The following is a 23,750-nucleotide window of genomic DNA, read 5'->3' as shown; positions in this document are numbered from 1 at the left end:
ATATTAGAAACCCCCAATAAGTCACCCCATTTTAAAAACTGCACCCCTCAAAGTATTCAAAACAGCATTTAGAAAGTTTCTTAACCCTTTAGACATTGCGCAGGAATTAAGGCAAAGTAGAGGTGAAATTTACAAAGTTCATTATTTTTTTCCAGAAATTCATTTTGAATCCATTTTTTTTGTACCACAGAAGGTTTTACCCAAGAAATGCAACTCAATATTTATTGCCCAGGTTCTGCAGTTTTAGGAAATATCCCACATGTGGCCGTAGCATGCTACTGGACTGAAGCACCGGCCTCAGAAGCAAAGGAGCACCTAGTGGATTTTGGGCCTCCTTTTTATTAGAATATATTTTAGGCACCATGTCAGCTTTGAACAGGTCTAGTGGAACTAAAACAGTGGAAACCACCCAAAAGTGACCCCATTTGGGAAACTACACCCCTCGAGGAATTTATCTAGGGGTGTAGCAAGCATTTTGCCCGGCCAGTTTTTTTGCAAAAATTTTTGGAACTAGGTCATGAAAATGATAATCTACATTTTTTCAAATAAAATGTAGGTTTAGCTAATTTTTTTTCATTTCCAAGAGAACTAAAGTAGAAAAAGCACCACAACATTTGTAGAGCAATTTCTCCCGAGTAAAACAATACCCCACATGTGGTAATAAACAGTTGTTTGGACACACGGCAGGGCTTAGAAGGGAAAGAGCGCCATTTGGCTCTTGGAGTCCAAATTTAGCAGGAATGGTTTGCGGAGGCCATGTCACATTTGCAAAGCCCCAGAGGTGACAAAACAGTGGAAACCCCCAACAAGTGACCCCATTTTGGAAACTATACCCTTTGAGGAAATTATCTAAAGTATAGTGAGCATTTTGACCCCACAGGTTTTTTGCAGAAATTTTTGCAAGTAGGCTGTGAAAATGAAAATCTACATTTTTTCAAATAAAATGTAGGTTTATCTAATTTTTTTTCATTTCCACAAGGACTAAAGGAGAAAAAGCACCATAAAATTTGTAAAGCAACTTCTCCCGAGTAAAATAATACCCCACATGTGGTCACAAACATCTGTTTGGACACACGGTAGGGCTCAGAATGGAAGGAGCACCATTTGGATTTTGGAATGGTTTCTGGGTGTCATGTCATATTTGCTGAGCCCCTGTAGTACTAGTACAGTGGAAACACCCCAAAAGTGACACCATTTGGGAAACTGCACCCCCTGAGGAATCATCTAGGGGTATAGTGAAAATTTTGATCCCAAAAGGTTTTTTGCTGAATTAGAATTAAGCCATGAAAATGAAAAATTATTTTTTTTTTTCCAACAAGATGTAGTTTTAGATACACATTTTTCATTTTTACAAGGAATAGAGACGAAAAAGCACCCCAACATTTGTAAAGTAATTTCTCCCGAGTACGGTAACACCCCATATGTGGTTATAATCGGCTGTTTACGTATATGGGAGCATTCAGAAGAAAAGGAGCGGTATTTATCTTTTGGAGCGTAGATTTTGCTGGAATGATTTGCGGACGCCATGTTGCATTTGCAAATCCCCTGATGTACCAAACAAGAGTGACCCCGTTTTAGAAACTACACCCCTAAAGGCATTTATCAAGGGACGTAGTGACAATTTAGACTCCACAGGTGTTTTTCAGAAATGAATACGCAGTGGATTGTGCAAAGTGAAAATTGCAATTTCTCCACTGATCTGCCCATTCACCGCACAAGATGTTGTGCCCCTAGAGAATCTTACCCCATAAATTGTTAAGCGGATTCTCCCGGGCATGGTAATGCCTTACTTGTGGCCATAAATTGCTGTTTGGGCACACTGTAGGGCTAAGAAGGGAAAGACCGCCATTTTGAGCATGGATTTTGCTTGGTAATAGTTCTGTTTGGGGTTTTGCTGGTATTTCCGTTTATAATGTGGTGGCGTATGTAATCTGTGCGGAGTATATCAGAGTATATGTAATCTGTGCGGAGTACATCAGGGCATAATAAGAGGGTATAATCATGGGGTAAATAATACAATTATCCATAGATGTGGGTTACGCTGTGAAGCAATCCGTTATGCACAGGCCGGTGTCACACTGATAAACGGTTTTCTTTCTTATCCCTCCTTTGTAACGCTCTGCACCTTTTGGGGACTTTTTCTCCTTCGTAGTTTGGGAAATATTACTGGGAAAGTTTTGCGCTGGTATAATACGGGCGCCCTCGCTTCCAGCGGATGTGCGATGTCCCTTCCCTTTCCTAGTTCCTAAATACTAGGGCCCTGAAACTGAAGGAATGTTCCCCTCCGGTCTGCGCATTAAGATGTTTTTCATCACCGCATTACTAGTGCCATAACTTTTTTGTTTTTCAGTTGATTGAGCGGTGTGCGGCCTTGTATTTTGCGAGACGGGCTGTAGATTTTATTGGTACCATTTTAGAACACATACGACTTTTTGATCACTTTTTGGTAAAGGAAATTACCAAAAACAAGCAATTCTGGAATAGTTTATTGTTTTTTTTCTCTGCATCCACAGTGCGCCCTAAATTACATGTTAGCTTTATTCTGCGGGTCGATACGATTACGGCGATACCAAATTTATATAGTTTTTTTTATTTATTGCGGCTTTTGCACAATAAAATCACTTTTTTTATAAAATCATTTGTTTTCTGTGTCGACATATTCTAAGACCCATAACTTTATTATTTTTGCGTGCACAAAGCGGTGTCAGGGATTATTTTTTGCGGGACGGATTGTCGTTTTTATTAGTACTATTTTGGAGTAAATGTGACTTTTTGATCACTTTTTATAGCATTTTTTGGAAGGAGATGTGACCTAAAAACAAAGATTCTGGCGCTGTTTTTCATGTTTTTTTTTTTACCGCGTTCACCGTGCGGGATAAATTACATAATAGTTTTGTAGTTTGGGTCGTTACGGACGCGGCGATACCAATCATGTATAGTTTTTTTTTATTTTTACGGTTTTTATCATAATAAAAGTCTTACTATGGGGAAAAAGTCAGTTTAGTTTTATTTTTATTTGAAATGTGTGTGTTTTTATTGTTTTACCACATTTTTATTTACTTTTTTTAACTTTTTTTACTTGTCCCACTAGGGGACATGAGGGCCTGATGCCCCGATGGCTACTCTAATACACTGCACTACATACGTAGTGCAGTGTATTACCGCTGTCAATTATTCACTGACAGCAAGACTATGAGGACACGCCGCAGGCGGGTCCTCATCGGCTCCCGTACAAGGCAGACTCGGACGCCATTTTCTGGCGTCCGATTGCCACAGCAACCCAGCGATTGCATCACTGGGTTGCCGATCGGGTGAAAACCTATTGAGCGCAGCATCTGAGGGGTTAATCTGCCGGATCGGAGAGTAGCTCCGGTCCTGGCAGTTACAGGAGGGTGCCAGCTGTATAATACAGCTGTCACCCCGCGGTGATGGTGCCGGCTCTGCTTCTGAGCCCGCACCATCACTGCGCCGTACATATACGGCGCTTTGCGGGAGGCACCTCCCGACAGCGCCGTATATATACGGCGGATGTCGGGAAGGGGTTAATAGTAACCTTGCCAAAGCCAGGGAAAACCCCTTATGTGCCACAGAATTTTAGACCTACACCGTGTTCCAAGTTATTATGCACATTGGATTTAAGTGTCAAACATTTAATTATTAGTTTTTCAATTAAACTCATGGATGGTATTGTGTCTTAGGGCTCTTTGGATCATTGTAATCAATCTCAGACACCTAAGATAATTAGTTTGCCAGGTGTGCCCAATCAAAGGAAAACTACTTAAGAAGGACGTTCCACATTATTAAGCAGGCCACAGGTTTCAAGCAATATGGGAAAGAAAAAGGATCTCTCTGCTTCCGAAAAGCGTGAAATAGTGCGGTACCTTGGACAAGGTATGAAAACATTGGCTATTTCAAGAAAACTTAAGCGTGATCATCGTACTGTGAAAAGATTTGTGGCGGATTCAGAGCACAGACAGGTTCGTTCAGATAAAGTCATAATGAGGAAGGTTTCTGCCAGACAAATTAATAGGATTAGGAGAGCAGCTGCTAAAATGCCATTGCAAAGCAGCAAACAGGTGTTTGAAGCCGCTGGTGCTTCTGGAGTCCCGCGAACCTCAAGGTGTAGGTTTGCAAGTGTGCATAAAGCTATTATTCGGCCACCCCTAAACAATTCTCACAAGCAGAAACGGTTGCAGTGGGCTAGGAAACACATGAAGACTAATTTTCAAACAGTTTACTGATGATTGCCGTGCAACCCTGGATGTTCCAGATGGATGGAGTAGTGGATGGTTGGTGAATGGCCACCATGTCCCAACAAGGCTGCAACGTCAGCAAGGAGGTGGCAGAGTTATGTTTTGGGCTGGAATCATGGGGAGAGAGCTAGTGGGCCCCTTTAGGGTCCCTGACGGTGTGAAAATGACCTCTGCAAAGTACGTAATTTATGACTGACCACTTTCTTCCGTGGTACAAAAAGAAGAACCGTGCCTTCCGTAGCAAAATTATCTTTATGCATGACAATGCACCATCTCATGCTGCAAAGAATACCTCTGTGTCATTGGCTGCTTTGGGCATAAAAGGAGAGAAACTCATGGTGTGGCCCGCATGTTCCCCTGACCCCAACCCTATTGAGAACCTTTGGAGCATCCTCAAGCAAAATATCTATGAGGGTAGGAGGCAGTTCACATCAAAACAGAAGCTCTGGGAGGCTATTCTGACATCCTGCAAAGATATTCAAGCAGAAACTGTCCAAATACTCACAAATTCAATGGATGCAAGAATTGTGAAGGTTATATCAAAGAAGGGGTCCTATGTTAACATGTAACTTGGCCTGCTAAGTTTTTTTGATTGAAAGAGCTTTTGATTTCTGTAAATATGACCTCCTGATGCTGAAAATTCAACAAATTACCATTTTAGCTCTCTTTACAACCTTTAAAATGTTTTGATCTCTGTTGTGGATAATAATTTGAAATAGTGCATTTTGAGTTTTTTACTTCTAAAAAAAAAAAATCTGTTATCATTAGGAGATTTGTTCAATAAAATTCGCATTATACTCCAACGGTTGATGGCTTGAAGATTATACTGACTGTCATTTGCATCGACTATTTAGGAAAATCAGCGAAAAATAACATTTGCATAATAATTTGGAACGCGGTGTATATCCCTGCTCAACTCTGACCTGAAAATATATGCGATGTTATTGGCTGTTAATTTGGCTCCTCTGATATCGGATCTGGTTGGATTTGTTAAACGAAGACAGGCTCCTGATAATACTAGACGTATACTCCACATCTTACATTATTTGGAGTCTAGAGGAATTCCTTCGGTTTTGCGGTCATTGGATGCAGAGAAGGCGTTTGAACGCATTAGCTGGTCGTATGCCTTCTCGATTCTAGAACATATGGGCTTTAGGGGTAACATATTGACCGCCATCATGACACTATATTCTGCACACTCAGCTAGGGTATTTACCAATGGGTCCCTTTCAGAGGAATTCTCTATCTCTAACGGGACGCGGCAAGGGTGTCCACTATCACCTCTGATATTTGTCCTCTCGATAGAACCGCTGGCACAAGCGATATGGGAAAATCCGTCCATTAAAGGAATACAGATAGGGGATTGTACACATACAATCTCACTGTACGCGGACGACATTCTCACACTTTCTGATTCAGAGGAGTCTCTTGATCGAATTGTAGAAATAATTGCGGAATTTGGTGCTATTTCGTAATATAACTTGAACACTTTAAAGTCTCAGGTACTCCCTATGAATCTCCCTCAACATTCGCTTTTCTTCCTGAAAAATAAATTCCCTTTTGATTGGCAATCAGAATGTCTTAACTTCCTCCTATAAGCATCTTTATAAACGCAACTATGAAACAATGTTACAACTTACTCAATTAGAGCCACAAAGGTTTACTAAATTTGAAATTTCATGGAATGGAAGGAGAGCATCCTTTAAAATTATGTTGCTCCCTAAGCTTTTATATCGATTTCGTACCCTTCCGATCTTGATCCCTAGGTCATTTTTTACATCCATACAAGAATAATATCTAAATTTATCTCAGCAGGGTGTAAGCTCAGAACTTCATGCGCATTGCTAACTAAGGATAGGAGGGCAGGGGGAGTGGGAGTGCCTGAGACTTAGGGTATGTGCACACGGTAGCAGGCTTTTACGTCTGAAATGACAGACTGTTTTCAGGAGAAAACAGCTGCCTCGTTTCAGCCGTAATTGCTCCTCCTCGCATTTTGCGAGGCTTCTCTGACAGCCGTAAATTTTGAGCTGTGCTTCATTGAGTTCAATGAAGAACGGCTCAAATTACGTCTGAAAGAAGTGCCCTGCACTTCTTTTGACGAGGCTGTATTTTTACGCGTCGTCGTTTGACAGCTGTCAAACGACGACGCGTAAATGGCAGGTTGTCTGCACAGTACGTCGGCAAACCCATTCAAATGAATGGGCAGATGTTTGCCGACGTATTGTAGCCCTATTTTCAGACGTAAAACGAGGCATAATATGCCTCGTTTACGTCTGAAAATAGGTCGTGTGAACCCAGCCTTACCATTATTATATGGCTTCACTAGTATCTCCATTGGTTTCTTGGGGGTAGATGCATACCAGAATACACTGGATACAAATTGAAAGTTGTGGGGCATACCCCTCGACATTAAAGAGGTTATTGCTGGCCTCGTGTTGGAAGAAGCCTATTCCTCCATGCGTCTCTCCGTTGACTAAGGCTTCGATTCATAGGTGAACGAAATTTCATGAATACTCTCATTCTAATGCCCCTTTATATAGAACCAATTCTCCCATGGAATTATTAGCTATGGCAATTCCCCATTTGAATATAAAACGCTGAATTCAAAAAAGACCTTTCTGATGTATCTAACATTTGGGAGGATTCTCATATGTCTTTTGAGAAATTGTCTGCTGCATTTGCTATACCAGAAGCGGATAGATATAAATATTTGCAGATCAAACATTTTTTAGCGGATCCTAGACGTAGGAAATTCTTTTGTAACAATTTCATATTTCAATTGTTCTCTAACCAAAACAAAGGTATAAAACCTATATATAATCTTATTTGGGGACATTGCCTATTTGTAAAATCATACCCTTTCAGGGAATGGGAGAGGGATTTAGGTATTACTTTTGAGAGTGAGGATTGGTCCAAAGTATTCCGATGGGTAAATAAGTCGTTAAGTTGTAGCTCGCACTATGAATCTGCAATGAAAACGGTTACGATGGTATTATACTCCGGATCGCTTAAGTAAAATGTATCCGAATTTCGCCTATCTATGCTGGAGGGGCCTCTGTCAGAGGTACCCTGCTGCATACTTTATGGCAATGTCCATTTCTACAGGGTTATTGGCGGTCGATTTTCAGCCTCATTTCAACTCGTTAATAGCTCCATTCTTGGGTCACCTCAAATAGCTCTATTGTTTATAGGTATTAATGTTATTCCTCCGAGATCTAGAATTCGGATTTGTAAAATACTGATAATAGCAAAAATTGTAGTGACAAGATATTGGAAATCTACATCCATTCCCCCTATCATGGAAGTGGTCTCTTCTATCAACAACACTTATTAATATGAAAGGATTATAGCATATGGATCAAATTCTTTCCATTCCTTTTGGGAAATATGGGACGCATGGAGAAATAAATTAAGTTGCACGTCCCACTGACATAAATAAAAAGGTATAAAGAACAGGTTATTGAATATACTTTAAAATAATGTTAATGAAGCTGTATTTTGAACATGACATATGCATTGATGACTTAATAGATAGCTTTGTTAACTGGTTCCCGACCACTGGCTATATTTTTACAGCCAGCGGTCAGGGTCCTTAAAACCCGAGCCATAGACTTTTTACGGCTCGGGTTTTAACTTGCTGCCCGCGCTATCGGGCAGCTTAATGTCGGGTCTCCGGCTGTCAGTGACTGCCAGGGACCCTGAGGAGAGGATAGAAGCAGCTTTCACTGCTTCTGTCTTTTCCGATGTCTTTTTACACAGCGGCCTCTATTCCTCCCGGTGATCATGTGACTGGTCACATGATCGCCGGGTGCCGTTACTGACAGACTGCTGCTGGGTCTTACTAGACCCAGCACAGCCAAGTTAGTGACAATCGTCACTAGGAGAGGGCTGATGTGCAGCCCCAGTTACAGTGGAAAAACATGGTGTAAAAGAAAGAAAAAAAATATATAAAGGTTCCCCAAAGGTCTTTTTTTGGCCTTCGAGGGACAGACCATAGTAATAAAAAAATAAAAAAGTCTAGTGCAAAAAAATAAAAATAAATAAATAACACATAAAATACCCACCCCCCAAAAAACGTTTCCCCCCCCCCCCCGCCAATCATTGTTGTAACGCTAGCGCTGAGCCAATTACCCGAATATAGACCTGTAATATATTAAAATTTAATATATTAACATTTACGGTAAACAATGGCGATTACAAATAAAAGGTCTATTTTAGGGTAAAAATAGCTGAAACGTAAAAAAGCTTATTTTTTTACTATTATCTTCAAACTTTATGAATAAAAATTCTAAAATAGCAAAAAAAGTGTGTATAAAAAAAGATTAAAAAAAAAAGAAACCTGCATGGTCTACGAAAAAAACGTCGCAAAAATCACGTCGTTAGCCCAACAAATGAAAAAAAGTTATAGCCATTTAACTAACACGTGCTAAAAATTGCTAAACGGTGTCTGGTCCTGAAGGCGCAAAACAGCCCGGTCCTTAACTGGTTAAAAGTCCTCTAAGGAATTTCGATTGGACCATGTGGAATGTTCCAATGTTTGTCTTTATTCTGAGTTTTATATGCTTTTTAGCTACCTGATGGCAATGTAGGATTGGATTTACACTATGTATAAGCTGTAAATTGTATTTACGGTCTCTTATTTTCATTGGAAATTAATAAAAAGATTGAACCGAAAAAGTTGTATTACTTTTTTTGAGAGCGAAGGTGACAAAAAATTATTTAAGTTTTTTACGGTGTTCACCATGAGTGATAAATAATGGTATATTGTAATAGTTCAGCCTTTTACGGACCTAGCGATACTAATTTTGTTTATATTTTTTACTTTACTTTAGAAGAAAAATGTGAACTTTAAACTTTTTTCTGTCTCACTACTAATAACTTTAATTCTTCGACTAATGTATTGCAGTATATTGTTATTTTTACAGGCTTCTGTAACCGCACGATCGCTGTTCCTGTCCGTTAGTCCCGAGTGTCAGCTGTAATACACAGCTGACACCCACAGCGTATGGAGCGGGCTCAGCATGTGAGCCCGCTCCATACATCAACCCCCGCACCATGACGTGCTATTAAGTCATAGTGCGCAAAGGGGTTAATGCACAGCGGGTGGTGTGAATATTGCAATTTTCCACTGGTATGCCATTTTAGTGCATAATATGTTGTGCCCAGTTTGTGCCACTGAAGACAAATACCGCATAAAACGTTAAGCGGGTTCTCTCGGGTATGGCGATGCCATATATGTGGGCGCAAACTGCTGTTTGGGCACGCTGCAGGGCCTAGAAGGGGACGGACGCCATTTTGATTTTGGAGTGCAGATTTTGCTTGGTAATAGTTCTGTTTGGGGTATTGCTGGTATTTCAGTTTATAATGTGGGGGTACATGTAAGCTGTGCGGCGTACATCAGGGCATAATAGGACATAAAAATGCGGTAAATAAATAATAGCTCATAGATATGTGGCCGGTGGCGCACTGATAAATGGCACCCGATCTTATCCGCTTTTTGAACACTCTGCACATTTTGCATCGCCATATTCCGAGAACCAGAACTTTTTTCTTTTTTCACCACCGGAGCCGAGTGAGGGCTTATTTGTTGAGGGACAATCTGTACTTTTCATTGATACCATTTTGGGGTACATGCGACTTTTTGGATCACTTTTTATTCCATTTTTTTGCAAGCCGGGTGACAAAAAACAAGCAATTCTGACAATGTTTTTTTAGTTTATTTTTTGCAGCATTCACCGTGTGCTATAATGGAGTTTCACTTTATTTTGCAGGTTGGTACAATTACGGCGATACCATATGTATATAGGTTTTTTTATGTTTTGCAGCGTTTGCGCAATAAAATCACTTTTATAAAATAATTTATTTTCTGTGTCACCATATTCTGAGAGCTAGAACTTTATTTTTTAGTCAAAAAAGCGGTGTATGGGCTTGTTTTTTGCAGGGCGGGTTGTAGTTTTTATCGGTACTATTTTCGGGTACATGCGACTGTTTGACTTTTTTTTCTCTATTTTGGGAGGGGTGGTGACCAAAAAAATAGCGATTCTGGTGTAATTTATAGTATTATAGTTTGGGTCATTACAAACGCAGCGATACCAAATAGGTGTTAATTTTTTCCCAATAATGAAAGCATTTTTTGTTTATAGAACGTATAACTTTTTTTAAAACAATTTTATCACTTTTTTTTTACTTGTCCCACTAGGTGACATTTAGACTTGCAGCTTTGATCATTGCTAGAGTACATTACACTAAACACGTAGTGTAATGTGTTCTAACTCATTGTGACGTGACAGTCACACTGACAGGAAGCCCAGGAGGACCGGCCGGAGGCTGCTCCTCCGAGGCTTCCGTACATGGAAACCCAGAGGTCATTGTCTGGCCTCCGATTTGCACGACAAGCATGGGCAGCCCCCACAATCACTTTGTGGTGGCTGCCGATGTGCTTCAAACCCCTTAAATGCGGCATTCGCAAATCGGTCGCCGCATTTATGGGGTTTATTGCCAAAATCAGCAGTGATGGTCCGCTGACCGGCAAGACTGGAGTGTCAGCTGTCCGGGACAGCTGACATCCCGGTTCCCGGACACTGTCCGTTAAGACCGTGTGCGCCGGGAACCGCTCTGCAATTGTACGTCCTGGTGCGGGAAGCAAGCCCTCTGCAGGACGTACAGTTGTGGCGCAGCGCGTGCGTGAACAGGTTAAAGTAAACAAAACTCTCGGTGGGCCAAAACTGAACACCAGAGTCCGTATAACAATAGATGGCCCGAAACCAGTAAAAAAAAAAAAGAAAGAAAATAACTGGGTGGGAGGTGTGTGCCTCAATGAACTAGTCGAGAAAAAGATTATGCGTTATTTATAGCCTATTTTTCACTCGTGTATTTGGGGACAGTGAAGACCGTAGTACATCCTAAAGTCGTCCCCAGGGGAAGGAACAAAAAAAAATAATTAACGCACACCTGGACGCCTGATTCACTACTGCAAGAAGGACCCAGCCTATGGGAAAAACATCAGAGGATGCTTAAGTTTTCACTAAAGCAGCGTAAGGTGTGGAGAGAGGCCAGGTAAAGGTCACTACGCACTTGTAGAGTAGAGGCCTAATGGTACATCATCGCAAGAGGCCCCCACAGGACAGTTGTAATGAGCGGTTAGTCGGAAGGAGAGAGATCTGCCTTTGGTGCAATAGACTTGGATGCCTTCCTATAAGTGAAGGAGAGTCCGATTACCGGAAGTGAATTGTTTGAGACAGATCGTTCCGAAGAGCGGTGACCACATCCAGGAGGAGAGCATTCCCTAGAATGGGAAATGAAAGGAGTACGGCAGGAAGAAAAAAAAACTGTCAGGTAGAAGAGATGGCCATCAAAAAGGCTGCTGACCAAGATGAGATCTCATACAGAGGAGTAAAAGGAGATAACGGTCGTCCAGGTTGAGAATCCAAGGAGTAATGGGGCAAGAATAAGAGGAGCCAATAGGCGACTCCTAGGAGGTGGTTTCCCTCATGATGTGCAGACCTAAGGCCAAGTCCCACATCAAACTCTGCTGTGGGAAAAAAAAACCCTGATCAAGGAAAAAGGAAGAAGAGGATGGAGACATTTCTCATACCAGCGTAAACAAGACTTCCAGATCCTGTGGAGAATAGGAGATGGGCAAGGTCATCTTGTTGTCAGAATGATTGGGATAACTCGTTCTGAGAAACCATGAGCTCTCATGACTGTGGCTTGACAAATAGTGTCAAAAGGTAGTAACTCCAAAAAGCTGGCAGTAGACTGAACCAAGGTAATCTCAGAGAGGAGGGAGACACCAGAAAAAAAAATAATTAAATAATCAATCATGAGCGTACCACATTTGATGAGGCAAGTTCAGTGCCAACAGGATTAATGGTATGTCCTCCTACCTATTCTCCCTGAGATTTTCAGGCGGGTCAAGGTAGAGAAGAAAGATGTACAGTGAAAATAACTGATCTCAGGAAAAGTACTAGAGCATCCACTACACAAGTAAAAGTGTGAAGGAACCGCTTACCTGGGTCCGGACGCCTTCTGCTAAAAAAAAAAAAAAAAAAAAGGCCGTTGTCCAGTAAACCAGAACTGAAATTTGGGCCACAGAGAGCCAGAAGTCCATAACTTCACGGTCTATATATGGACCATGACTTCTTCTGGAGCGGAGTCACCAGCCACAGCGGTGTCAGGAACGGCAGTGACCAGGAATTCCTCTTTGCTAAATCACCGGCCAGAGCTTCGGCCGCTGAGGTCGGGGAGTCCGCTTCAGTAGACGTCCCTGTCCATATATGGACAGTGACGTCAGGGACTTCTCCTGGAGCGGAATCACCGGCCGTTGTGGCCTGGGCTTCCACTTCTCCTGGAGCGGTCCCCCAATCCTGAAGTCCCTGATGTCACTGTCCATATATGGACAGTGAAGTCAGGGACTGCTCCTGGAGCGGAATTCCCCGGCACAGCTTCGGCAACGCTGTTGCCGGGGATTAGGGATGCCTCCTCCTCACATGCACTTCACACTATGAGGCGAAGATCGCGAACGAGCGGCAGAAAGCACGGCTGTCACTCTGATCACATCCAAGGGGCAGCCGTGCTTTACTCGGCCCCATAGACTTCCACGGGATAAGTGCGGCCGGGAGAACGGCCCAAAATAGGGCATGTTCCATTTTTTGACGACCCGGTTTACCGCGCTGTTAAAAAAAAGTCAGCCGTGTGAATAGCCCCATTTTGAGTCTATGGTTCCTACTGCGGCCGTGAGACGGCCGTTCAAAGAACGACCGTCGCACGGCTGAGAATCCCTGTCGTGTGAATAGGCCCTTAGGTGTAATTCATCTAGTCCCGGAGCATTGTTCACATTTTTCATTTAACTTCGCTTGGACCATATATAAATCCAGTCAATAAAAGTACATTAATGTATTAACAGCACTGGCACTGCCTACATCAGCTACAGTGAAGGAAATAAGTATTTGATCCCTTGCTGATTTTGTAAGTTTGCCCACTGTCAAAGACATGAAGAGTCTCTTATTTTTAGGCTAGGTTAATTTTACCAGTGAGAGATAGATTATATAAGAAAAAAAAAGAAAAAAATCAGTCAAAATTATATATATTTATTTGCATTGTGCACAGAGAAATAAGTATTTGATCCCTTTGGCAAACAAGACTTAATACTTGGTAGCAAAACCCTTGTTGGCAAGCACAGCAGTCAGACATTTTTTGTAGTCGATGATGGTTTGCACACGTTAGATGGCATTTCGGCCCACTCCTCTTTGAAGATCATCTGTAAATCATTGAGATTTCAAGGCTGTCGCTTGGCAACTCGTATCTTCAGCTCCGTCCATAAGTTTTCGATGGGATTAAGGTCTGGAGACTGGCTAGGCCACTCCATGACCTTAATGTGCTTCTTTTTGAGCCACTACTTTGTTGCCTTGGCTGTATGTTTCGGGTCATTGTCGTGCTGGAAGACCCAGCCACGAACCATTTTTAACGTCCTGGTGGAGGGAAGGAGGTTGTCACTCAGGATTTGACGGTACATGGCTCCATCCATTCTCCCATTGATGCGGTGAAGTAGTCCTGTGCCCTTAGCAGAGAAACACCCCCAAAACATAATGTTTCCACCTCCATGCTTGACAGTGGGGACGGTGTTCTTTGGGTCATAGGAAGCATTTCTCTTCCTCCAAACACGGCGAGTTGAGTTAATGCCAAAGAGCTAAATTTTAGTCTCATCTGACCACAGCACCTTCTCCCAATCACTCTCAGAATCATCCAGATGTTCATTTGCAAACTTCAGACGGGCCTGTATATGTGCCTTCTTGAGCAGGGGGACCTTGCGGGCACTGCAGGATTTTAATCCATTACGGCGTAATGTGTTACCAATGGTTTTCGTGGTGACTGTGGTCCCAGCTGCCTTGAGATCATTAACAAGTTCCCCTCGTGTAGTTTTCGGCTGAGCTCTCACCGTCCTCAGGATCAAGGATACCCCACGAGATTTTGCATGGAGCCCCAGATCGATGTCGATTGACAGTCATTTTGTATGTCTTCCATTTTCTTACTATTGCACCAACAGTTGTCTTCTCACCCAGCGTCTGACTTATGGTTTTGTAGCCCATTCCAGCCTTGTGCAGGTCTATGATCTTGTCCCTGACATCCTTAGAAAGCTCTTTGGTCTTGCCCATGTTGTAGAGGTTAGAGTCAGACTGAGTAATTGAGTCTGTGGACAGGAGTCTTTTATACAGGTGACCATTTAAGACAGCTGTCTATAATGCAGGCACCAAGTTGATTTGGAGCGTGTAACTGGTCTGGAGGAGGCTGAACTCTTAATGGTTGGTAGGGGATCAAATACTTATTTCTCTGTGCACAATGCAAATAAATATATATAATTTTGACTATGTGATTTTCAGTTTTTGTTTTTTTTTTATATATATAATCCATCTCTCACTGGTAAAATTAACCTAGCCTAAAAATTCTAGACTGTTCATGTCTTTGACAGTGGGCAAACTTACAAAATCAACAAGTACTTATTTCTCTGTGCACAACGCAGATAAATATATATAATTTTGACTGATTTTCTGTTGTTTTTTTTTAAATATAATCTCTCACTGGTAAAATTAACCTAGCCTAAAAATTCTAAACTGTTCATGTCTTTGACAGTGGGCAAATTTACAAAATCAGCAAGGGATCAAATACTTATTTCCTTCACTGTACATTTTCTTCTGTTGTATATACAGAGTTAAAGAGCTAATTTAGTAGCTCTGCATAATCTTGATCCCTCATGACCAATTCCCCATTACCACTGATTAGGTGACCTAACAGCCGGTGTGCTTTTACAGTCCAGGCAAAATTTTATTCTATTGTGGTCACAGTTACCAAGGTTTTCACAAACAGTAACATTCTCAAAAAGCTCTGCATTGTTAGAAATGACCAGATCCAACAGAGCATCATGGGTCATCCACACACCCGGCCATAAAGGTATCCTACAACAGGTTGAGGAAATTTCTCCTCTTTGCAGTTGAAGCAGAACCATGACCTCAATAACTGGGTATTTAAAATCTCCCATTATCACTACAGTACCAGCCTGTGCAGTCTGCTCAATTTGTTTGTACAGCAGACCTTCAATCTCCTTAGTGATGGTAGGTGGTCGAAGGATTACACCAAAAATAATTTCTTCAGTATTTACCTACAGGTGTAATTTCACCAACAAGTTCTCAACATCTTCACAATCTTACCTCACTATTGCTTCTTTCACACTCCTATCGGAAAAATGTATCTCATGTACTCAAATCTTGGAGTAATGCCCACATCCTGTTCCCAGGAGTCAAGCAGGGTCACCACATGCCATCAAGAATTTATTGGCCCCATATATTACCCATTCTCCTCCTTGTACCCCATGGCTCTTTGTTCTTATTACTGTTGTCCTTCCATCATATTTAGCCATGTATACATGACAAATATATACACATGAAAATAAAATGGCATACGTTTGAATGCTGCTTATTAAAAATTTTTAAAACCGAAAGTCGACATAAAAAACAAAAAACAAAAAAAAAAACAAGACTTCTCAGTACTCACCATAAAATCCTTGGGGTACATAGACCGTGGGTATATGCTTATCCTACTATGCAGCTTGACACTAATAAATTAAAAAGTGGCGCCTCCTACACAATGTACACTGCCCAGACATTGAGCTATTTAGCCGGTCCACAAGCAGTAGGAGAGACATAAAAAAAGGTATACACAATAAGCAAAAAAACCTTTAAAATTCAATGGGTGTGAGCTGTGTCCCCCAATGAACTGGAAGAGAAAAGGATTTTACGAGGGTAACTCAAAAAAACCTATTTGTTTGTTACATTATGGGACACAGAATGTGGGACATCCTAAAGAACTCCCCAGAAGAATACAGGACATGGCCACCTATTTCACAGATGCCTGCAAGACTGTGCGAACCAGGGAAGAGTCTGCAGTAGCAAAGGTGTGCACCTGATAGAACTTCACAAAAGTGTGCAAGTAAGACCATGTTGCCGCCTTGAACACCTGAAGGACAGAAGCCTGATGGCACACAGCCCAAGTAGCTCTAACCGCTCTGGTAGAGTGGGGCGTGATGCGAAAAAGGGGAAGCTCACCCCACATCCAATAAGCCTCGCGAATGGTCATTAGAATCCAGCAATGGTGGCCTTAGAAGCCGCCAACCGTTTCCTGGGAACCTCCTGGAGCATCAACAAGGAATCAGACTTCCAGAAGGAAGCAGTCACAGAAAGGTAAGGCTGCAACGTGCCGACAACATCAAGGATGTGGAGAGAATGTTCCCTCAGATGACTGGGAAACAGGCAAAAGGGCTGCACAGTTATGTCCTCATTCATGTGAAAAGCCAAAACAACCTTGGGTAAAAAAGAAAGCACTGAGCGGAGAACTGCCTTGTCCAGATAAAGCATTAAAAAAAAAAAAATGGATAACGGCAAGACAAAAGCAACCAATTCAGAAACTCAACCAGAAAATAAAACTTTCTATGAAGGTCGACGAAGAGAGAATTTTCAGTCGGAATCAGACAGTTCCCCCTCCCACAAGACCTCTTTAGGGGGAGAGGAAGTACTGGCCCCTACCTCCAGTGGGGGAGGTAAGACAGAAGAGGTCAGTGAATGTGAAGCTAGGAAAGGCTAGGAAAACATGGATAGAGTCAGGGGGGAGGGGGGGGGGGGGGCAGAAAAATGAAAGCATCCTGTCCATCATGGACCGAGTGATGTTCTCTAGGTTATTAATAGTTCAGAAATAGAGATGGTCCCATTCCAGATCCAGACCCAGACCCACCATACCAGGCATGAGCAACACTGGGGGTGGCAGGGGTGCAGGAGCCGCAGGCGCTTGGCCAGAATACATCGGATAGTGAAGTACACTAAACACTTAGTACAATTCATTTCTATGCACAATGAATTTTCATTAATATGACAATGTGCATGTATAATGAAATTTATATCAATACTTTTTCAATACTTTTAAAAAATTCAAATAATAAATAATTTAGTATTTTGCTTAATCAGCTTTATTTTGTATTTAATTTCTACCCAAAGTGTGCTGGTTGGTCCATCAGTTTTTCGTTTTTCTTTTTTGCTAAACTTAGTACTGCATTTGGAGAATGAATGATGAACTATTATGGTTGTCTGGCGCAAAAGTTCTCCCGTAGGGTCAGGCATGGCAGTAGAGGGGGGGGGGGGTGGTCACTAAACAATATACTTCAAAACGAAGAGTAGAGAAACCAATAGAGCCACTCAATACTTTGCCGCAATAACTAATCCCTTTTGAAGCAAAGGCTGCCTTCACCAAGGTCTGCTAAAAAAAATCAAAAAATAAATAAATAAATCACACTCCTACAGTAAGTAAGCTCTGAGTCTAGGGCAGCTGCAGGGGAAAGGAGGAAAAGAGAAAAGAAAAAAAGAAAAAAAAAACCTGATCCTATGTTCTGGTTTCAGCATATAATGTCCCTCAATTGGATGAGCGGAGGGCCAACCCACCACCGCCCCCTGCTTAGTCACACTCTGCTGCCATAGGACGCCAACGTCTCTAGGAGGCAGAAAACGGCTCCGCTTAAAAGTAAAAAAATGGAGTTGTCTGCTACAGGTCAACTGGAAGTGGCGCTATTAAGTGCTAAAGGCCTAAAGAGCCCGAAAAAAGAAGCCAGTGGGTGCAGTTCAGTAGACACCAGGTAGTGTGCTCATACAGAGCGGACCACCCTCGCTCCCTCAGTGGTTCACCTTTTAGTAAGGGGAGACACTGGTGGGAAAGATTGTGAGAGGAGCTCCTTAAGCTGGTGGGTGACAAGAGACGACACTTGTGCAACTTCTCTTCATAGGCACATGAAATACGGAATATTTTGGAAATTAAACTGTGCACCTGCCATGGAGGGCACCAAGCCTCCTAGTGGCAACAGCACACAACCAGTGTATGTGTTCCCCAATGTAACAAACAAGAAATGGTGCCGCCTATAGTAAAGTCAAAAAACAGCGCCGCTGGCAACAGTCTGGCTGGAAATGGCACCTATTAAGCGATAAGAGCTTGAAGAGCCTGAAAATAAAGAAAAGCAACAAGTGGGCAGAGTCCAGCAGACCCCAGGTAGTGTGCTAACACTCAACCTCCATGCCTACATCCTTCATGGCATCCTCCATCTCCCAGATGTGTAACCAGCAGAAGCACCCTTCAGTAGTTCACCCTTTAGCAAAGGGAAACACTGGTGGGTGCAACTTAGGCTGGTTGGTGAGAGAGGAGCTGATGCGCTTGTCCCACTTGTCTTCATAGGCAGGTGAACAACTGCACATTTGTAACATTACTATGTTAAGCCGGTTTCCCAGCTAAAAAGGAAACAAAATAAAACATTAACACTCTGCTGCATTAGCAGAAATGTTTGCCTCCTATGGACACTAAGCAAAGACTGAATAAGGCACTGTCTGTGGGCCGGGTACATACTGTAGGAGGGGCTCCTAGTGGCAACAGCATATACCCACGGTCTGTGTCCCACAATGTATCGAACGAGAAAATTAGTTTTAGACTTGTGTAAAACATATGCCATCCATTTCTGAAATATATGAAAGTGCCTAAAACCAGGCTACTGTTTTATAGCCTATGAAGTATAGTAAAAAATAGTTTAGTACCGTGTTAGCCCAAAAAAAATTATGCAATGTTAAATACTGGTGTCAAAAAAGAAGTTTATAGGGATGACAGCCTATTCATAGGATGTCAAACGTTTGACCGGTGGGTTCTGACCACTTGAAGGACCCACTGATCCAGAGTACAGGGGAAGCCTCTAGAGAGTTTACATCTGGAGAATGACCTTTCATGCTCAGCCACCAAGACCCTTGTTTTCAGGATCACTGGTCAGACACCACCATTCAGAATTTTTTGGTCTATACATTGGACATGGGAGGGAAAGTGCAGATATAAAATCCTACTTGGGCCCCTATTCCTGTCCTCTGTGCCATCAGGATAGTGAGGGGGAGGGAGCATCATAGATCTGTAGCCAGGGTCCGGCTTCTATAAACTTGGGCCGATTAGTAACCACAAAATCATAAATGTGCGCAGCAGTAAGCTGCTTTGCGGTTGGCTGCTAGCCACCCTTTTTTTGACAAATTTCCCAGGCCCCTGACGGCAGTACCGGCTATACTGCCCTGATGGAGGCCCTGGGGTCACCCCTTAAGCGTGCGGGCTGACCAGTGGTGAGGCTCCCAGTGATCATACATTTATCACGTATCCTGTGGATCGGCGATACATGTCCACTGTGGGAAAACCCCTTTTAGGTCCTCGGACAGAAGTTTAAAGTATGAGGCTGGTGTATGAATCACAAAGACCTGCAGGACCAACAGAAACGGGGAGTACAATCATTTGTCAGATGGCACATCTTCCAAAGCATTTAGACCACAGATGCAGGTCTTCTCTGACGCGCACGAGGAGGGTCATGTGGTTACGGGTGCAAGTGGGAGAGGTCACAGGGGATCCAAACCCTCAAATACTTCACGGCAGAGTCTGCCCCAAACGAACAGAAGGATGACGACAGAGTGGTAAACTGGAAATTAGGGCCATAAAATATTAGACAGTTCATTTTGAAATTAAAGTGGGTTTTCCCACAAACATGTATCCCCCCCCCCATCGTCAGGATAGGGCATACAGCGATTAGAAGAACGGGCGACCGTAAGCCCCCAAAGTGCTCAATGACAATGTAGCGCTGGTGTGCATGCTCGAGCAGAACTCCATTAATTTCTATGGAGCTGCGAGAGACCGCGGACCCGGAAGTCCCATAAAAACGTATGGAACGCTGGCCTAGAATACGCTCCATCCCTTCATTCTCATGGAGCCCTTTTTCAGGTCCCAGCAGTCAGACCACCAGCGATCACAAATGTATCCCCTATCCTGTTGATAGTGGATACATGCGTTTTGTGGGGAAACCCCATTAAAGCGTACCTGCACTTTCCACTGATTAATATAAAATTATGGTTTGCAAGTACATTATGTTCTCTGGGCTTAGGAAGCTTTTTTTAGCTGCCCCACCTTTTGTGTTTTGCTCCCTAGAGCCCTTTTGCTGCTGTCCTTTTACTTTCTGTCCACTGGATGGGGGTGGGGGGGGGCTGGATAGCAAGGACATGGGTGAGTGATTTGACAATCATACTGGGAAAGTTGGTGGAGTGATGAATATGTCCAGATAACAAATCAGAGAATGAAAGGCATAGAGGAATACCTCTGCAAAGGCGGTTAGTACAATAATGGAGAGGAGCAGAATTGAGAGAAAGTGGATGACTAGCTGGGAGAGAGGTGCACAGTAGGTGCACAGGTGACTGCTTTTAGTATAGGAAGCGGAGAGATGCATTATAACGGTGTTGGAGCTGTAGTTATGGACAGGAAAGAAGTGGAGAAAAGGGATAGGAGATCTACTAAAAGTATGTAACACACAGGAGCGTGCCTACTCGATCAAGAACATGCCCTCACTACCTGTAATCCAGCGCGGCATCTCTGCTGCTAGAGACTAATACATAACAGCCAGCAGTGGACAACTACTTAGGACGGAAGACCCTTATGGGCCGGCACTTTAGGACGTTATTTCCAAGGGTAAGGCAGCATTTTTATTAAATAAATTTATTTAGATATATTGCTATTTAGCACTTTACCTATCACATAAGCATAAGTTATTTCAAAGTGCAGTGACCATTTAAAAACACCAGTCCTAACTTAGCCAGAACCACCAATAGGTTGGGAAAAAATACATAAGTCTGTGATAATAAACAGGTCATCTGCGTATGCGCCAACCTTAAGCGCATCCAACCCGAATTGGATACCATGAAATCCTGATTTAAAACATATCCACCTCAGCTGAGGTTCGGAGGTAAAAATGAAGCTCAAGTGTGAGAAGGGGCAGCCCTTTCTCATCCCATTCACAATATTAAATGGGGAAGAAAGGGTGTCATTAACCCAAACCGTGGCGATCGAATGGAAATAAAGGGAGGAGATCCAAGACGTCATGTTGGCATATTGGTTTGGGATCCAAGACAGCAAAAATAAGGGGCCAGGACACAGTGGGAGGACTTCTCTGCATCAGTGGACAAAAGGCATACCAGAATACTGAGCTGTACAGATCGTGTTAATCCCGACCTGAACGAGATGAGCACAAAAGAAAAATGGCAACAGCACTCCGAGCACCAAAGCCACTAAATATAAATAAAAAATGCAATACTGCTAAATCTACTTACATTAGTGAGGTTCTTAGCACACATTTTGATCAAATTGTGTGAGCCTACCTGCCACGACAAGGTGACCTCTAGGAGGTGGGTACCTACACCCAGAACTGGGACTAAGCCTACATATGTCTGGGGGTGTTAGGAACCAGCATTAAACAAATTAGGGTATGTGCACACACACTAATTACGTCCGTAATATACGGACGTATTTCGGCAGCAAGTTCCGGACCAAACTCAGTGCAGGGAGCCGGGCTCCTAGCATCATACTTATGTACGATGCTAGGAGTCCCTGCCTCGCTGCAGGACAACTGTCACGTACTGAAAACATGATTACAGTACGGGACAGTTGTCCTGCAGCGAGGCAGGGACTCCTAGCGTCGTACATAAGTATGATGCTAGGAGCCCGGCTCCCTGCACTGAGGTCGGTCCGGAACTTGCGGCCGAAATACGTCCGTATATTACGGACGTAATTAGTGTGTGTGCACATACCCTTAAAGTCACCCAGGGCAGAATGAGAGGAGTGCAAGATCAAAAAAAAAAAAAAAAAAAAAAAATCGAGGTAGTCATTAACCCCATATATATCTGATCGAGAAGTCGGGAAATTGAGAACATTTTTAAACTAACATTGAGAATGGTATTTACCCTCTTTATGGATGACACATGTGGGCATACAGCATATCAGGAGGCATCTCGGAGTCAGATGCCAGAGAATTCAGCTCCAGGCCCCATGCTTCGAAAGTCGAGGGAAGTAAATTTTATGAGACAGAAAAGCTGCCTGGGCCTGGCACCTTGATAGGTAGCATGTACTTGAGTGCCATCTTAATCTTCCCAATGGAAATAGGGCGTTCAAGTGACAAAATGGCTTTCTCAGTGATGGAGGGTAGGCCTGAAATCACGCCCTTGTCCTGGAGCGAGGCATTGCTTACGCGCCAACACCATGAACCAGGTGGTGACATTGGAGAGGGAAAGGAGACAAAGAGCACAATGTGGTCCAAAAAGGGGATTGTATTCATCTGGAGAAGGTGTTTACCCTGATGCAGGTAAGAATGGGACAGGTGGGAGGCTCCTCTCGAGACATCGAACAGGGGGTTCTAAGACCATGTTTAAAGGGGTTTTCCAACCTCTAAAAATTGATGGCCTATCCTCAGGATAGGCCATCAATAGCTGATGGGTCGGGGATCCGTAGGAGCGCTGCTTCCCCTTCATTTCTTCTTGCTCACTGTGAATAGTCGACACGAATCTAACAGCGATTTACAGGTATTGCAGCCTTTTCTCACATTGAAGTGAATAGTAGAAGGCTGCAATACCTGTGTATCGCCACTAAATCCGTGTCGACGACTCACAGTGAGCAAGGAGGATCACTGCGGCCCCTTTAAAACAGCTGATCAGCGGGGGTTCCAGGCCGTTGGATCCCGACCGATCAGCTATTGATGACCTATCTTGAGGAAAGGCCATCAATTTTTAGTAGCTGGAAAACCCCTTTAAGCTCCCCCACTCCCTCCCATGAGGGTACCTTTAGCAAAGTCATCCAATAGGGATCGGCTGATCTCAAAAGGAAGTCTATTCTCACCTTTTTTTATCTTTTTCTCCTGAATCTTTTCTGCGCACATTTTATAGGCTTCAGACTGCTGATACTCTCGAAGTTCCTTCATGTAATGTTGTTTTTCCCTTTCTGCATCATCTAGATACCTCTAAAATAAAAAAGGTACCATCATTAGTCAGTAGATGTTCTTCACATAACAATCCACACAGCACACTAGAGAAATAGTAGTTGTTATCTAAAGAGGTTTGGTCCTTAAAAACCAGCGCTGCGCTTTGCATAAGATAATCCACAACCTACTTTAAAAAAAGGCGATGTACAATGAATATGCCAATAATTTTTCTCCAACAATATTACTTCAGTAAAAGTTGTTTGAATTAAGTAGGAAACCTTTACCCGAAATAGACCACAACAGAGAGCCACTGCAAATCCTGCATGTCCATTGAAATCAGGCACAAAGCCCTAAAATCAATGATTATTTTTTTCTGCTATTATTGGGTTTTTAAGGCTATGTTCACACGGAGTATTTTGGGGGAGGAATATCTGCCTCAAAATTCCGTTTGGAACTTTGAGGCAGATATTCCTCTCCCTGCACGCCGATTTTCGCAACAATTATCGCGCCGTTTTTCGCCCACGGCCATTGAGCGCCGCGGGCATAAAACAGCGAGATATACGCTTTCTCTGCCTCCCATTGAAGTCAATGGGAGGTCGGAGGCGGAAGCGCCCGAAGATAGGGCATGTCGCTTCTTTTTCCCGCGAGGCAGTTTTACT

The 23,750-nt window shown here is 42.9% G+C and overlaps 1 protein-coding gene across 4 annotated transcripts in view; it reads right to left on the bottom strand.

The window, feature by feature from the left end:
• Positions 1 to 23,750, bottom strand: part of HMG20B (high mobility group 20B) — a 202,199-nt gene that overhangs the window by 127,835 nt on the left and 50,614 nt on the right. For all 4 annotated transcript variants that reach the window (XM_075850295.1, XM_075850287.1, XM_075850293.1 and 1 more), the window contains one exon: positions 23,010 to 23,130. In XM_075850295.1, coding sequence (XP_075706410.1) covers positions 23,010 to 23,130 — 121 coding nt within the window. The remainder of the gene's footprint in view (positions 1 to 23,009; positions 23,131 to 23,750) is intronic.

This window comes from Rhinoderma darwinii, chromosome 1, assembly GCF_050947455.1.
Source record: "Rhinoderma darwinii isolate aRhiDar2 chromosome 1, aRhiDar2.hap1, whole genome shotgun sequence".
NCBI classification, from domain to species: domain Eukaryota; kingdom Metazoa; phylum Chordata; class Amphibia; order Anura; family Rhinodermatidae; genus Rhinoderma; species Rhinoderma darwinii.
The sequence above is the reverse complement of the archived record's forward strand: the minus strand, read 5'-3'. Positions and strand labels throughout refer to the sequence as shown.